Here is a 16,401-nt window from a genome sequence, read left to right as displayed (position 1 = left end):
TCTCGACAACCCAATATGCTGCGATGATCATTCTTGAATGAAATTCATATCAAATTCCATCATGCTGTCTGGAAATTCTTTTTCCTAGTACGTTGCCCGTATTTTGGTCCTTGAAAGCCATCTGATGGCCGCCATAAGGGTACTTTGATGATATCCGCAAACTGCTGCACGTGACGCCGAGTCACACTCGATGTGGTCCCACTGCGGCATTCTCGTCGTGAGCTCTCTGCCGCTGTATTCCCGGCGAGCCGCACCCTGCAGGCACCAACGCGCCCAATCTATTTCAAAGCGTCTCCAAATCAATCCCGAATCCTGAAAACTCCCTAGCCGATGGATCAATGTTTTCCAAAACATCTCGAAGTGCTATTCTATCAGCCCGATGGGGTCCGGGGGTTTCTGGGACCACTGTTCGATACCTTCGAAACGTTTCACAAACGGCACCCCAGCCCTATGCCTGTGACATCGACGCAGAACCTCTCCATCGTTATTGTGCAGGAGGCTACCACCCACTCAAGCTTGGTGATGTTCTCAAGCAAGATAGATACAAAATCCTGCACAAACTCGGATGGGGCGGCTATTCAACCACCTGGGCTGCCATGGATCGAAAGTAAGACGCATCGAAAGAATATTCGTCATTTTGCAGGACCCGCTGCGGAACCTATACTGATCCAAGCCGTAGAGAAGATCGATACGTCGCTGTTAAGGTCTCGGTGTCGCAAAAGAGTGACAGTCAAGAACAGCACATCCTACGCGCGATTTCAGCGCTTCCCAGAGTCCACCCGGGTCGTAACCATGTGGTGCAGATGTTTGACCATTTCGAAGAAAAAGGGCCCAATGGCACACATGACTGCCTGGTTTTGGAACTGCTAGGTCCAAATGTACCCGATCTGATCGACTCATCCTACAGCGACGAGAGATTACCAGCACGTCTAGCTAAAATAGTCGCCCGTCAAGCCTTATCAGGAGTTGATTTCCTCGCAACACACCAAATCGGACATGGTGGTAGGTCCAGCTAATCCACTGAACTGCGCTTACTTGACCCCGTCTAAAGGCTCGTCCCAGACCTACACACAGGGAATCTAGCTTTCAAGATACCTGTTCTTGATCATTTAAGCGAGGAACATTTTCGCGAGAAGATTGGCAAGCCCGAAACTGCCTTGGTGACAAGAACAAACGGCAAGGCATCAGGAGATCCTGGACCTAATGTGCCGCCTTACTTGGTCCGCCCTACTTCTTTTACGAAGCACATCCGTGAAGGCTTACGCATGAATCCATATATCAAAATCATCGACTTCGGCGAATCATTTCAAATGCCGAATGCACCCACAAAACTTCATACGCCGCTGGTAGTGAGGCCACCGGAGTGTATCTTCTCCGATCGACTGGATCATCGTGTTGACTTGTGGAGCATGGCTTGCTTGGTGAATTTATCATCCCAAATGTGTAAGACGGCTTGTACTGACACTCCTAGTTGTTTGAACTGGTCACTGGACAGCCACCCTTCGATTCAATAATGGTGACTCCCGACACACTCATTCCACAAATGATGGAATGCTGCGAGGATGACTTGCCAGATCTCTGGCTGGAGAAATGGCGGCAGATGAATAAAATCAAGCCCAGTGATGACCCACCCTGCACTCTACAGGAATGGTTGGAGGAGGTCTATTTCAATCCCGACCGTGACTCTGGGTTCACTAAGCAGGATATTGAGAGGGTCGGATACCTCATCTCAAGAATGCTGAAATTCGAGCCATCGTCTAGGGCGCAGGCAAAGGAGATCCTGGAGGATCCGTGGTTCAGTTCTTAAATGGAAATAGCACCAGCCACGTTCTTCAAAATTTCAAATCACTTCACATGCTCTTCAACTTCGTTGACCGGTATACGAAAAGATAGTGACTGTGCTCAACCAACACATACCCAGATAGCGACCTACTGTTCAAAACAACTAGGGTATTTGGAGTCTTAGCAAACGTCACTGTCCCTTCCACTAGATTTCAAGCCTTCGGAATGAATATCTAGGGGCGTGAATAGACATTTGCAAGGGAGGCCACATGATGCCCTGATGGTTGTCAAGTTGAAGTATTTTAGCGCGCTACACTCCCCATACCGGACATGTGGAGCATACACCGGCCCAAGGGTATCTTTAACGTCCTTTTTCGGTTTGAAGGTGAAATTTACTGTGCCTGAGGTCTCTATGAGTATAAGGCCATGTAACTCAAGGATACCTAGGTGGTTTGACCAAGCCTTGGCATTATTCCAGACGTTTCGACCCTGAACATTGGAGGAATCTCCTCAAGTGATGACTTCTCATTACATTTGCTAGGAGTGTGATATAGAAGTTGAGAACAGTTGAATTGCTAATATCACCACGACACCCAGGTAGATACATCAGCCCCGAGGCAACTAGTCTCGAGTGATCACCCAGAGCTTCTTTGAAAACGGACCCTTGGAGACCCATGTAATGTGCATCCCAGATGTTAACCCAATTGCATCGCCCTCCTTGAATGTATGCTTCTTTCCAGTCTCAGTCTCAGTTATGTCAACCTGACCCTGAAGGAGTAGTATAGTCTCATCTCCAAGCACCCCAGTGTACGGAGTGGTCATTGTCCCGTTGGCATCAACATCGGACCCAGCAATGCCTTTGCCAGACCTCCACACCCCGCTGAGCATTGTGCCGGTCGATCCGCCGTTGCGAATGAAATATAGCTCGCCGGCCACGAGGTCACCCTCCTTAGGCTCAGTGAAGTTGTAATCAGTCCACTCTGGGTCGTCGGCGACGTGATTGACCAGAAGTTCTGTCGGGGGTGAGGGCGCTGGCTTGGTCCCGTTCCAGATACACCAGTACTTCTTGAAGAAAGGGGCGTCAATCTCCCACTGGACCTCGAGGTTCTTCGGAGAGCTGATAATTGATCCAGGGCCCACGGTGTACTTCTTGCCCGTTGACACGACGGTGAGTGTTGCCGTGCCGTCAATAACACAGGCCGTCTCATCGCCCAGGGGAGACGAGTACGTTAATTTGCCGGACCCGTCCGGGTTCGCCCCTGGAGACGAGGCACTCATCCGCCAGAAGCCGGATGTGAGATTGCCGCTGACACCGAATGTGCGCGCATAGGTCACTTCGCCAAATGTCTGCGGTCCAAGTTTTGGCTCCGTCCATTCGAAGGCGCTCCATTCATTCTGGGGTGGGCATTGGACACCACCATGAACAGTGTGAGTTGTAGGCTGAGCCATTGTGTTGTAATTGAATGATCCAAGTCGACAGAAACGGATGCTTGCTGAAAATATCCATTGCGAGATCTCAAGGACAGATTGACCCTTACTTATAGGCACACAATCACAACACTAAGACGATTTCAGTACACACCAGAAAGCCTTCCGATGAACTCTCAGTACCTAGGTAGCTATCCTGATTACCCGGTCTCATCTTAGTTAGCTTCAGCTCCCTCGGTTTCCATCACCAACGGCATTCGTAGAACCCCGAGGCTGGAAAACTCATGTATGCGTATTAGTCCCCTCTTGATTATCGGGACTTCTTCCATTGGACCATTCAAGGGAGACACAAGTGAGGATAGGGTAGCAATAACAGATAGTAGTCCCTTTTGGAGTGCGGGGACAAGCTCCAGAGGTCACTTGAGCTGGCGATCATGAATAGAGTTCGCGTATCAGGCGGGGACCAATTGTCAGCTCTAGGAGGCTTCGTTCCATCCATGCAAGCCACATGTTTGACAGGTTCTCGACCGCTCTGATAGGGAGTATACCCAAGTACGATAATCTTTGATATCACCCTACCACGTGTCTTGGGTGCCTATTTATTGACTTATCATTATAGATAAGAAGGGAGGCTGACGATCTGGCGGGTACTGCTCACCCGGTGCCTCATCATGCCCTTGTCGTTGTAGATAAGAAGGAAGGCTGACGATGTGGCGCTCGGGTATTGCTCACCCGCTGCCTCATAGTTTGAGGGGACGGAAATTCCTCGGCTTTGAAGAAGTTGAGCAGTCTACTTATTCTCGTCGCCAGTTGTATCAAGCTTGCTGTCAGTGTCATAAGTGTAGAACAATAGACAGCCCTCATTGTTTATTTCTTTTTCACACCTATCAAGAATTGATAAACCATCAAGACAGCTTCAACCTCACTTTCGTCTCAATCCCAACACGATGCCTATCTACCTGAGCATGCAACGCGTGCGGTTTTCGAGCCCAGATGCTTACGAGAAGTTCAAAGTCCTTTTTGCCGACACACGCCGCCATCTCATGACACTTCCGGGGTTTCTGCATCTGACATGGTGGGAACACCCTGACGACCGGAGCTGGTATAATGAGTGCAGCTTCTGGACCAGCCGCGGTGCTCTCTACGACTGGCACAAGAACACATACCACAAGTACTGCAAAACTTGGGCGGCGAACGGCGCCATAATGGAGGACCTGATCACGAACTTTGAACTTGTCGGAACTAGGCTGCTTCGTATCTGTCCCGTGTGCAACCACACCCAGGACAAGAAATACGACCTGGCTCGAGAACAGGAAGTGCTTCGGGAGCAGTGCCCGCAGTGTGAATATCATTTTCCCGTCTTGGAGGAAACGCCGTCAAGCTTTGCTGTTTTCAAGGATGCGGTCATGCCACCTGCGGCCGAGACGGGAGAGAAATCGGAAGCGTGACTGGGTCTAAGCCTCTAAGGTCATCTGTAGCTAATTTTTGCGAGGATAGCCTTGACTCATTTCGAAATTTCGTATTAGCGTTAACCAGCTTTATTTATAAATAGAGTATATTATTAGGTTCCTAAACACCCCCCTTTATTAAATATACTTTTTAATTTAACTATAAAACTTTAAATAAATATAATATATTTAATTTTTATATTAAAAATTTAATTTAAATATAAAACTTTTCTTTAAGTTTATATTAATAAAATTTAGTTATATTTAAACTAACTTTCTTTATTATAAATAGTTTTTATATTTAAGGAAATTATTAATATAAAATAGTAATAATACTTTATTTATAACTTTACTTATTTTATAAAAGGCTTTATTTAAATTCCTTATAATCTATTAATATTTTTAAGGTTTAATTTCTTTATAAAAATATTTAAATAAATATTTTTATTTTTAAATTATATTATTTCTTTAAATAAATTATTTAACTTTTTATTTATTTTAACTAATAATATTTTAATTACTTTTAAATTTAATTAATATTATTAATAATTTAATTATTTATTATAAATAAGTTTTAAACTTTTAAAAGGTTTTAATAATTAAGTTAATTAATATTTTTAATTAAAATAATAATATTTATAACCTTTTTTAACTTTAAGGTTCTCTTTTAAATTATTAAATAATTAAAAATATTAAAAGACTTTCTTTAAATTATATAAGATTATTTTAATTAAAAATAAATTATTTAAAATATTTCTTTATAAAAAACTTTATTAAAAACTTATTTATAATAATTAATTATTAATTGTTTATTAATAAATATTATATTAAAAATAAAAGTAACCTTATTATATTTCTTTTAATAATAATACTTTAAAGATAAAATAAACTTTTATTATATAATTATAAAAGTATAAAATATATAAAAATAAATAAAAGGAATACTTTATAATATTAAACTTATATTATTATTAATTAAAATATATAAATTAAAAACCTATTAAATATTAAAAATTATTATTTTAATTTATTTATAAATATAATTTTAAATAAATAAACTTTTATAAACTATTTATAAAAGATTAAAATAATAAACTATTTATTTTTATTCTTAAAAACTTTTAATTAAATACTTTATTAAAAACTATTAAATTTAAAAATTCTCTTTTAAATATTATTATTAAAGTTAATTTTCTTCTATTATTAATAATAACCTTAAAGTATATAAACTAATTATTAAAAATAATATTTATTAAAAATACTTTTATAAATTAAGTAATTTTAAATATTTAATAATAATAAATCTTTTATCTAATAATATTAATTTTATTTATATTAATAATATTAATAATTTTGACTTTTAATTAAAACTATATAATTAAAAATTAAAAACTTTTAATATAAGTTTTATTATTAATAAAAGTTTTTATTCTTTAAAAGTATATTAACTTTTATTTATACTTTTAAATATTATAAAAAAGTAGTTAATTTATAACTTTTAATATATTTATTATTATTAAAAGTTTATAAAAATTAAAAATAAAGATTTTAACTTATAATTTTAAAGGTAAATAATTAATAAGTTTTTTATAAAAATTTATTATATAATTAATAGTTTTAACCTTATTAATAACTTTTATATACTTTTATAAACTTTATTTATTAACTTTCTATTTTAAAAATAGTTATATAATATATTTTAATTAATTTTATATTATTTAATTACTTTATATAAAAATAACTTTTTAATATAAATATTATTAAGTATAAAATTAATATAATATTCTTTAAAGTTATATAATATTATTAATATTAATTTAGTAATATAAAAAAATTCTTTTATAAAGTTATAATAATTTAAAATTAAAAGGGAGGAAAGAGAAAAAAGGTAATATTATATCTAAAAGGGGGGGGTGTCTGGGAACCCGATAACGTACTCTATTTTCTTATAGTGCCAACGCTTAGCTTGGCATCCGTTCAAACTGTTGTTGGCACGGGGATTCTGCCTGGCGGGATTTAGGCAGATTGCACTAAACACCACGGTCGCCTGGGCGCTATTCCCCTTTAAAGCTAACTGCCTGCCCTTCTGTATATGATAAAACGGGTGAGATTTTCCTTCACGGGATACAAAATATACGAGTCGAAAATGCTTCAGGGCACACTCCGAAGACTCAATCCTCTCTCTCTACGCGTGGCCACGTCAACGGTGAGGCTGCGACAGACTGCTTTAAAAGGCACAATCATCCATACAAGAACAAAGACAGACTCAATCATGGCTCGTCTTCCGAGATACGTGGTTGACTCTCCTTTGGGCGGCAGAGTTGACCTCGGCAATTTAGTCGGGTCTGAATCCACAGGGACAGAAAATGCCACCGAGGATTACTGGCCACGGATTCCTCCGAGCTATGGCCCACCCCCGGCGCATCTAGAAGATGCAGTCAAGGAAGGTTGGTACAGATCCTCGTCCCAACTCATGAATGCGTCCTGACACCAAGACAGTTGGCTATATCTGTCTTCTCCTGTCTAAGACCACCGCCCCCGACAACGGCACTGGAGATGTCAGCTGCATTTCAAAGCTTCTGGCCTCGCTGGAGACCCGCCACGACATCACGAAGCTCGTCCTGGAGTACACTGAGTACGAGCGCGCCCTCCGCCACCTCGAGGATTTTGTGAAAGACACTCCCGAGATCGATACCCTGAACATCGGCCCTCGCGCGACCGCCCTCAAGCAGCACTGGGCAAACATTCGCGCACAAGACGAGAGTAGTGGCCCGCAGGACGTCGCCTACCCACCCTTACTGTGGCCCGCGCCGAACGCCATGAGCCTGAAGGTGGAATTCACTGCCAAAGGGAAGGAAGAGGCGAAGAAATACTATCGCGCTCTGAAGACGGAGCGGGAGTACTACTACCGCTGCTTCCAAGCCTCGCCTCCCATGCCCATGGGATGGGCGCCCAAGGACGAGGACGCGTGGGCGAAGACGGCCCGCGATAAGGTCGAGTCTGGCGACTTGTTTCACAGCCGCCATTGGACCCCGCTATGGGAGGGCTTTGGGCTGGCGAGCATCGGCGTGATGATTGGAATGGAGACGGCAGTAATGACTCCTGCCGAGCTGGACGAGTATCACGGGGCCCGCGATGCGATGAACGATATGAGTGCCTCTTTTCAGGGAAGGGGCCTTGAGCGCGAGGGGTTGTTGGCAAACTGAGATGCGAATCGTTTCTTATCCTTCTTTAAACTAGTTTCTACGATTTAGAATCGTCAGTTACCGATGTTGATTCTTCCATTGTGAGCTCTCTATGGTTAAATTTGCCTTTGAGCCGAGTCACGGAGGATTCGACAGGCTGAGAAATAGTATGCCTTAAATATTGACGCCTGGAGAACCTTGAATGATCAATGATTCATCAAACAAATGGGAGAGTGCGAGTAGAGCTGCTTCTAGGTGTGGATTTGCACTTATTAGGTGAGTGCTTTCGAATGTTCCATGCCGGTACTGGTACTACGTGACAAGGCGGGCACTAGGTATCGAAGGGGGTTTACAATGTGTGCAGGCATTCATGAGCTTTGTTGGAATAGGGCGAGAGACTGTAACTATAAATTGATATTTAGATCCGACCAAAGTTATCAAACTCAAATCTTCTTCTTTCAGTCAACAGGGCATGAACAGCTGTTTTCAATTCTCTTGATAATCCGGCGCCTGCAGCCACAAATTGACCTGTGGCATACCTCGGGGCACTTCTCCATAGAATCGAATATAGACCCTGAGGAAAAATGTTAAGTACAACAGTAAAGTTTCCACGCCTGATATTGAACCCTCTAATTTCCAATAGATATGCCCCCCCTCTGAATCCACCTGTATTACCCCACAGGTTCCAAGCTTTATGCTTCCCTGTTTATACCTTCGAAGTTATTAGGTAACTACCACAGCCGGTTTGGATCCGATCGTAACATTTGGCGCGACAAGATCTCCGGCCCAACCGCCAGCGTCCAAAGTATTGTAGTGAAGGAAGCCGTCTATTCCCTGGTAATAGACAACAAGCTGCTTCCCATTCGAAATTGGCGTCGGTCCGTCCAACAAGAACGTATTAGGGACCTGCTTGTCGCTGTCCCAGCTTGATCCGTCAAAGACATTGTACCACAGCGTCGTGCCGTTCGGGCCGCCTTGGTGGAAGACATAGAGTTTGTTGTTGTAGACGACCCCGGACGGGGCAGCCGTCGACCTACTCCTGGGGACCTGCTTGTCCTCCAGCCAGTTCTCGCCATCGAATACGGTATACCAGAGCTGGCTCCTGAGCCGGTGGAAGACGTAGATGAAGCTGTTGTAAAGGACAGCACCCGGACTGCCCGCGAGTGTCGCGGTGCCCAATGCCGTATCCTCGGCCCATTCTTCGCCGTCGTATACGTTGAACCACAGCTCTTTGCTGTTTTCTCCGCTGGCATGGAACAGAAAGAGCCTTTCGTTGTAGATCACCGCCGAGGGCGTCTGGGAAAATGTCGTGTTCGGCACCACCAGGTGCTCACCCGTCTCAACGACCAGGTAAGACATGTTGACAGAGCCTGGTGCAGTGTTGTGGAAGACATAAGTGTTGCCCTGGTAGGCCACCGCAGTTGGGCTATTTCCGAGGGTCACATTGCCGACCAGGGAGTCGCTGGACCAGATCTGCTGGTTGTAGTTGGTGACGGAGTAAAGCTGTCCGTCAATCGGGCCTTGATGGTAGATGGACACCTTGGAAGTAAAGGCCGGCACGACGCAGTAGCACAAAAGTGCGAGTGCCACCGAGGGCATCTTGGACAGGGGACCCAAAGTCATTTGGTGATCAGACCTAGCTTGCTGAATAAATATGGGATATTACCATTGGATTTTCTGTCTTCGTATCAAGGCAGACACTGCAGCCAAGATTCAGCAGTTCCCAAACATAATCTCAGCCTTGGCCTTCTTGATATAGGGCCTCTCGAGCTTGCCGGCGCGAGCTCATGTCGCGACTGTACGATATCGCGACCGCGACATGTCGCGACCGTAGAGAGGTTGTTACATTCCAAAGATCCTGATTGCCAGGAATGGAGGGTCCGAGGCTCTCATGATCGACAGGCACTGTTGCTGCAGAAGGAAATGGCGTAGTCCAGCCCTGACGGGCTGCTTAGCCCACGACCGTTCCAAGCAGTGAAAGCATGACGAAATAAAGTAACACTAGTGTTTATTGCTTGGAGACAAAATCTTCCTAAAACCCAGTATCAGGACCACATAATGTCCTAGATCTCGTGGTGGCCATGATGTTGTTCTAGAATTGGGGAATGCTTGCTGCCAACGTTCTCCTGCAGCCTCAACACCGAGACTAGTGTCGTTCCCAGTAAGACAAATCGCGATAACAGTCTTTTATAAAATCTTGTCATTGGCCTGGGCTGAACCGTTGTTCACGCACGCCGTTGCGTACTAACACCGTACGAGAACTAGGCTGTTTCTTGTGGTACCACGCGTGGAATGTATTTGTCCATTCCACCGACTTACTGGACCTACCACTACCTATATAGAAGTACCAGCAGAATTCTAGCACTCAATATGCAAGCCAGTCTGACGCGCTAAATTGAAAAAGAATTTATGAGTGCCTTTATATTTCGATTCAGGGAGAGGAAGAGAATAACGTGGGGCTCTGGGTTAGAGTGCGTATCGCTAAAGACACTGACAGTTATATCATTACACGCGATTCTATCGATACTTAAACGCGCGTCCGTCCGGTGCTTATTCTTTACCCAGAAGGAATGGTACTCTCGTCAGATTCCCGACATATCTAACTTGAAGTGCTCTCTAGTCGATGTCCTTCATTTTCTATATAAGGTTCTCTCCTGAGGCCTCTCTGGTCTTATGTCCCCGGTCGTCACTGGCACTTGGTTCTATCTGTCCCCTCTGGCATCTTCATCATCAAAGTCTGTCGATATACAAGTCATGCCAGACACTAATCCATGGTTTCTCCCTGCTGCTCGTGTGTGTTTCATTATCCCGTTTACCCAAAACCAAGCGCTCAATGCCTTCACTTAGCTCTCGGTGTTCTTTCCTACAAAGATCCCACACCCACCCCGTTCCATATTGCATGTACCTGTTGGTGTCTACCCAGTACGAGTGCCACGGCCAAGTGACATCAGCATAGAAGCCACGCAGCTTTGTAATATCTTTGCTAGGCTTGGTCTGAGCCAGTACAGTGATTGGCGATGCGATGCGGCGGTACGCCGACAGTATAGCTTCGACCTGGTCGCTTGTGATCTCCTTACGGCCTAGTGGTGAATCCCTATCATCTTGTGCGTTTGACATTACAAGACTAAGTGTTAAGACGGGGAGGTTCAACTTATCCCTCGCCCAGCAGAGAGTCTCAGCCCAGTCGGCTATTGCTCGGTGGCCTTCCCCGGGCCAGCCGGTGGGCACGTATGGTGGGAAGACAAACTCGAGCTCACGTAGCTCCCGGAGCATTTGATGCGGGACCTTCTTTCGTAGGAACATGCTCGGTGCAAGCTGATCTGAGTGGTACTCGGACAATCCAGGCCCCTCCAGCTGAATCCCGCTCTCGTCTTCTTCCAGCTCCTGCCATTCGTGTGTAGAACGGCCAGGTGTACTCCAGGGAAGTTTGAATTGGAAGTCATGTACAACAAAGCGGTTTCCGGAGAAAAACACGACCTGCGCATCATGAAGGAGAGTGCGGTTGACCTGTAGTGTCTATGTTTAGCTCTCCAAGGTTGCGGTACAAGGAAGGAGGTTTCAATATGATGTCTGCTCGCAAAACAGGTTGAACAAGTCGAAAGCGGCTTGCATTGATCCACTTATGTAATAGAAATAGCAAGTGAAGACGTCAAGAATTTTCAGGAACGACTTACTAGAAACAAGGCTGTCGGTGGCGTCCAGCAAATACAGGTCGAAGAGGAAGCTGCGTGCCTAAGTTTGCAAAAGCAACCAATGCCGGGCTTTGAAAGCCGATTATGGGCCCACCAGCATTCCCAGAACTGACATCCATGGTGCAGACGTGGGTTACAAGGCCCTCGTTCGACAGCCGAACAGCCTGGGGAAATCACAAGGTATTTCCCATCATCATTACACTCCCTACTCCATTCAACTTCCTTCCATGGCGTGATAAGATCGGTGTAGCTTAAGATATGGAGTCGTAACTCGCGAGGTAGCGCGAGAAGACGGCTCCCTATCCGGGGCTTGGTCTGAGAGAACCCCTCCACTTCATCCGGCAGAAGTGGGCCTCGAGATTTGAGTACCATGTCGTAGGCCATTCGCTGGAGTTGAGGTGAAGGATCTCGAGAAAGTCGGATGTGGCAATTGCGTAGTCGTGGAAAGAGCTTGAGTGGCTCAAGCACTTCTTTGGCGCCCTCCAGGTCATCTGGGCCCATATCGCAGACTATACATAGCTCGAGTCTATCAGTGCCAATGTGGCGAGAAATGTGCTCCGCGGCTGACTTCCATTCGTCGAGTAAAGCCTTTGACTTGGCCTGGTGGAGATCAAGAGGCGGATCAGCCTTTCCAGGCACGGTTGGTGAGGCATTCCTATAGACATCACAAAAACCCCGGTAATCCTCAGGTTGCTTAGCCGGGGAGCTTCTGGAATGGCAGGACCCCTGTCTGAGGACAATCTTTACATGTGTTAGGCTAGATAGAGAGGATGGGGTCAAGGCTAGCAGAGGTGAAAGTGACTGCTTCTCCCAGTATCTAATGACAAATCTGTTAGAGCTGTAAAGCAGGGCTGAGACCTCAGCATAGATTGTTCGGCAGCAGACGAGGAGGCCATAAATTCCGAGCTTGTGTGCAGGGTTGTTTGGTTGATAGAGTGAGGGCTGATAGTTTCTTCCACTGAGGTTCAAAACGTCATGGATCTCTCCGTCGTGAGTCGGATATCGCACAAGCACATTCAGCCATGGACTTAGATAGATGCGGCGTCGGAGGGCAGGGGTTAGACGCAAGATTGGAGTGTTGAAATTGGGAAAACTCTCGTCTAGGACGTGGTCTTGGGCGTCCCTTTTGATGAAGGGGTCCATGTTGATCCTTCGGCGATGTTGATGTGCACAGCGACGATGGGGGCGAGTTAAGAAAGGAGGCGCAATTTAGGAGCTGCCTGCCTGGACGAGCGAGGTATTTGTACCTGTCGCTGTGGGCCGAGCTAGGGATATTACAACAGCCAATGAATACGTACCGTCTATCATATCTGCATAATTGTGGTGTAGCCGGTGTGTATTCGGTAGGTCAACTCAGATGACTGCCTAAACTACCTTGTCTAGGTATGTACTTATGTTTGCAGAGAGGTCCTAAATGGTGGAATGGGTGCCTGATGGGATCCACATAATGAGGAAAAAGCGGAGCATAGACACTGCTTTCAATTTACGCAACTCGTGCTTTGCATTCCAAGGTTGATTACCTATCGCTTCCCAGTCAGAATATCTCTTGCAGTCTGTTTGCGCATGGGTCTGTTCTCCGTATGAGCTAACATTAAAGTGCTTCAAGTTTGGGACGTGCTATTGATGGTGGGGCAAAGCTTAAATCACGTGCATGTGCCCCTGTCTGCTGGGCAGTAGCTCATTTTGTTTCCTTCAGTGTTCCCATGCGGTAGCAGAAGCTTGGAACAACACGCCAAGACAAGCATGCACGAGCTCTATCATTTTCAAATCATGAAGGCACGCCTCTTCAGTTCAAAACTGCATTTTGGTTGCATTGATTGCCTCTTCCAACCGAACCGAGCCCTCTAGGACATCATGATGTCCCCAAGGTTTGAGCCGGATCCTGTGGCGATTCAAGATGGAATGCTGTCATTTTCAAACTCTCCCGCCTCTTCATCAGCAAACTCGTCGCCCCATCCTCCTTTGCCTGATGAGGTACTTCGAAGCTTCCAATTCCGAAGTCAACAAAGAATTGGCCACAGAAATGGTGGTGCTGCTGAAGCTCGACCACGTGACACTGTCAGGAGCGTGGGGCCGTCAGTAATAAACACTGAACATTGCGACGCGACCGCGAGTTCAAACCATGAAAATCACACAGACAGCAGAGACGGAAGTGCTTATTTTATGTTCAGCGATCAAGGACTTGACATCATCGCAGCCAAGCTTGAGGCCGTGGCGGAAGAGCTCGAGCGCAGAAGGATCCGCGACGAGAAGATCCGCAAGATCGAAGCGTTGCGTGAACGGTGCAAGACTCTCGGCTTCAACATCTCCCAGCAGGATCTAGAGGCTTGGGCGAACGGGTCTGCAGCGACTTCTAGCAAAAGGACCCCAAACCAAGACGAAGCACAAGCACAAGCGGATGAGCCTCAAAATGTCGATCCAGCGCCTGAGTCTGAGACTCGATTCGCCCAAGATTCAGAGGTCACGTTTATAGATGATGACCGTACAGCCAACAGCTCGTCGGATGCTCCGGCCCAGCCCCAGTCATCTCCGCGTTCTTTGCGACGACGGCGTGGGCGAAAGAGAACCCATAGTCAAGTCGAAGAACAGGATACTGATGCAGATGGTGAGCACGACTCGGATTACGTCGAGGCCAATTGTCAATCACCCTCTCCAGACCGAACTATATCCATGCACTCCAGACACGGTGAAAGCGAAGCCCGAGACGGTCACGAGAATCACACTCCCATGGACCCTGTGAATGGGGTCGCCCCGCGTACTGCCTGGTCTGTTCTTGTGGCCAAATACCCTGAAGAAATTGCTTTGACTTTTCGAGCGGGAGAGCTCCCAAAGAATCGTCAAGTCATGGCCATGGTAGGTCCTTGGTAGTTCTTCTTTATCCAAATTCCAGAGCTAATTTAGAATCAGCTCGATCTACCTGCCGTCAACACTTTGCTGGACAATCCCATGCGCAGGGCACGCTGTAAACCGTGGACCATACATGACGTCGGTTCATCAAGACGTATCGACCATCTTGTCGCTGCTCTTACGCAAATCGCGGGCACAGCCGCGCCCGAAGCCTGTGATAAGTGCGAGAAAGGGTCTGGCCTCTGGAAGGGGTGTTATACGAGGCCTCTAACGGGCGAAAAACTTAACGGCAAACCTGTTTGTGCCAACTGTATGATGCAAGGTAATTCGGCAAAATGTCGATGGAAGCAGGGGCCAGCACTACCACCAACCGGAGTAACAGAGATATAACTACCTACTAACTATCATTACTACCGTGTCTCAAGGCTAAAAGAAAAAGGGGCCCACACTAGGATACAGGATCTCCTACTTTAGGCAGGAGGTTCACTAATATAAGTATTTAATATATTTAAACTTTTATGTTTTAAGAAATAAAGGATAATAATAATATTAAAATTATTTTATTACTATATAAATACTTCTATCTTTATATAAATAGCTACCTTCTTCACTAACTAGGTAATTAGTAATTTATTAAATTCTAAGAATAGAAGATGCAGTTTCGCTAGTAACCCTATAGGCCTTAGCCTCCACTATTTAACTTCAAGCCTCAGGCACGGAGCAACTCGATGTATACTGAAGACGATTTCAATATATGATTCGGGGCATTATCTGGCTCTGATCTACATTACTAAATCAGGAGTAGAATACTAAGGCTCGGACCTCTATGCTCTTCCTATCTGGGTCTTTCTCATTGTCCTTGAAACTGAAAGCAGAATGTGGCGAACGCCTTGCCACAGACGTGTCAGAGTCGAAGCACTTGATGAGTACAGCCGTGTCTGGTCCATGTCTGTATTTATAAAACCACTGATGGGCCGCGTTGGGCTTCACAGACCATGTCTCAGATCTCGAGTCTGGTTTGATTACAGCAGCCGGGGCAAGGTCTGAGTCCGATACAGTCGAGGCATCCGCGATCGCAAGAGGATCACGGAGTACCGTCTCGATCGGTCGCCACACCTGTTGGGTAATCATAGACAGCGGTCAGTAGACGACTTTCCCGTAGACCAGAGGTTTGCACACTAACGTTGATTATCTGGTATCTGCCTTTCAAAAGCTCATCCGCTTCATCGGGAAGTACATTCCGCAATTGAAGCTCCGCGCCGTCGTATGACTGATCAATGTGGACTTTGAAGAGCGGTCCTGCGTTCAAGCGGTTGTCTAGCCCCGCCTTGGCCCAGTCTGATGGTCCTCTGCGTCCTCTATGGTTGAAAATAACAACTCGTGAGGCACCAGTGCTGTATCATGTGATCAGTTCAGCTCTATACCTCTGATAGACGGAGGCGACCCAAGTTGGAATACACCGCCCAGAGACCATTTGACACTTACACTTGTTTAAGCAGTTGTTCCACTTCAGAATAATAAATCCCGGTGATTCGTTCTTCGTCGTCAAAGTCCTTCTCTCGGCTAGTGTGCTGGACAAACTGAAACCCGTTCTTGTCGAGGGTGAATCGGTCCTCATGGCCGGAGACATCCTGCACAATGACATCGACTGATACGGACGGCCGCTTGTTATTGACGCTAGTCCTTCAACATGCGCCCGCAACGTCAGCTCCCACGAAACATATGAAGCTGTCTAAGACTTCACTCAGGTATTTGAAGCAATGGAATCGCCTACTTTCCCACAGTAACAGGTATCGGGGGGCCAGCATCAATGGGGTAGTAGTTCAACGATGTTGGCACATCGTGTCGGTCATCCCGGGCTTTGGGGACTTGAATGGTTCGCCCGAGTTCTACCGGTACCATGTTTGCCAGCGTCGATTCCAACTTGCTCTGGGGGCTCAATCACTCGGTAGCAGATATCTCCGGCTGGCTAAGTACTTTGGGGGCTGGCCGCGGATGTTGTATAGCGGCGATATCTGC

At 45.6% G+C, this 16,401-nt stretch overlaps 8 protein-coding genes across 8 annotated transcripts; 4 read left to right on the top strand and 4 right to left on the bottom strand.

Annotated features, from left to right (window-relative positions):
* Positions 1-326: 326 nt before the first annotated feature.
* On the top strand, positions 327-1,807 carry KVR01_011783 (uncharacterized protein; the record flags this gene model as incomplete). The annotated part of the gene is made up of 4 exons (XM_044789619.1): positions 327-607; positions 680-1,002; positions 1,063-1,421; positions 1,472-1,807. The coding sequence occupies exons 1-4, from the start codon at positions 339-341 to the stop codon at positions 1,805-1,807; spliced, it is 1,287 nt and encodes a 428-aa protein (XP_044639492.1). The 5' UTR covers positions 327-338.
* Positions 1,808-2,403: 596 nt separating this feature from the next.
* KVR01_011588 (uncharacterized protein) lies at positions 2,404-3,231 on the bottom strand (the record flags this gene model as incomplete). Its single annotated transcript, XM_044790161.1, has 1 exon — positions 2,404-3,231. One exon carries the CDS (start codon positions 3,229-3,231, stop codon positions 2,404-2,406), a length of 828 nt encoding a protein of 275 aa, XP_044639297.1.
* Positions 3,232-4,024: 793 nt separating this feature from the next.
* On the top strand, positions 4,025-4,748 carry KVR01_011543 (uncharacterized protein). Its single transcript, XM_044784596.1, has one exon. The coding sequence runs from the start codon at positions 4,158-4,160 to the stop codon at positions 4,656-4,658; it is 501 nt and encodes a 166-aa protein (XP_044639252.1). The 5' UTR covers positions 4,025-4,157; the 3' UTR covers positions 4,659-4,748.
* A 1,878-nt stretch (positions 4,749-6,626) lies between these two features.
* KVR01_011759 (uncharacterized protein) lies at positions 6,627-8,069 on the top strand. Its single transcript, XM_044790180.1, has 2 exons — positions 6,627-7,105; positions 7,158-8,069. The coding sequence occupies exons 1-2, from the start codon at positions 6,751-6,753 to the stop codon at positions 7,862-7,864; spliced, it is 1,062 nt and encodes a 353-aa protein (XP_044639468.1). The 5' UTR covers positions 6,627-6,750; the 3' UTR covers positions 7,865-8,069.
* A 497-nt stretch (positions 8,070-8,566) lies between these two features.
* Positions 8,567-9,442, bottom strand: KVR01_011652 (uncharacterized protein; the record flags this gene model as incomplete). Its single annotated transcript, XM_044785357.1, has 2 exons — positions 8,567-9,346; positions 9,383-9,442. 2 exons carry the CDS (start codon positions 9,440-9,442, stop codon positions 8,567-8,569), a joined length of 840 nt encoding a protein of 279 aa, XP_044639361.1.
* A 1,050-nt stretch (positions 9,443-10,492) lies between these two features.
* On the bottom strand, positions 10,493-12,713 carry KVR01_011616 (uncharacterized protein). The gene is made up of 2 exons (XM_044792492.1): positions 11,518-12,713; positions 10,493-11,350 (listed from the first exon to the last, which is right to left on the bottom strand). The coding sequence occupies exons 1-2, from the start codon at positions 12,676-12,678 to the stop codon at positions 10,574-10,576; spliced, it is 1,938 nt and encodes a 645-aa protein (XP_044639325.1). The 5' UTR covers positions 12,679-12,713; the 3' UTR covers positions 10,493-10,573.
* A 552-nt stretch (positions 12,714-13,265) lies between these two features.
* KVR01_011665 (uncharacterized protein) lies at positions 13,266-14,836 on the top strand. Its single transcript, XM_044783629.1, has 2 exons — positions 13,266-14,388; positions 14,443-14,836. Exons 1-2 carry the CDS (start codon positions 13,390-13,392, stop codon positions 14,770-14,772), a joined length of 1,329 nt encoding a protein of 442 aa, XP_044639374.1. The 5' UTR covers positions 13,266-13,389; the 3' UTR covers positions 14,773-14,836.
* A 341-nt stretch (positions 14,837-15,177) lies between these two features.
* KVR01_011591 (uncharacterized protein) lies at positions 15,178-16,401 on the bottom strand (the record flags this gene model as incomplete). The annotated part of the gene is made up of 4 exons (XM_044792481.1): positions 16,157-16,401; positions 15,868-16,065; positions 15,566-15,776; positions 15,178-15,498 (listed from the first exon to the last, which is right to left on the bottom strand). The coding sequence occupies exons 1-4, from the start codon at positions 16,282-16,284 to the stop codon at positions 15,178-15,180; spliced, it is 858 nt and encodes a 285-aa protein (XP_044639300.1). The 5' UTR covers positions 16,285-16,401.

The sequence above is a fragment of the Diaporthe batatas genome (assembly GCF_019321695.1).
Source record: "Diaporthe batatas strain CRI 302-4 chromosome Unknown Contig00016, whole genome shotgun sequence".
Classification (NCBI taxonomy): Eukaryota; Fungi; Ascomycota; class Sordariomycetes; order Diaporthales; family Diaporthaceae; genus Diaporthe; species Diaporthe batatas.
Note: the sequence above shows the minus strand (reverse complement) of the source record. Positions and strands in the feature narration are given on the sequence as shown.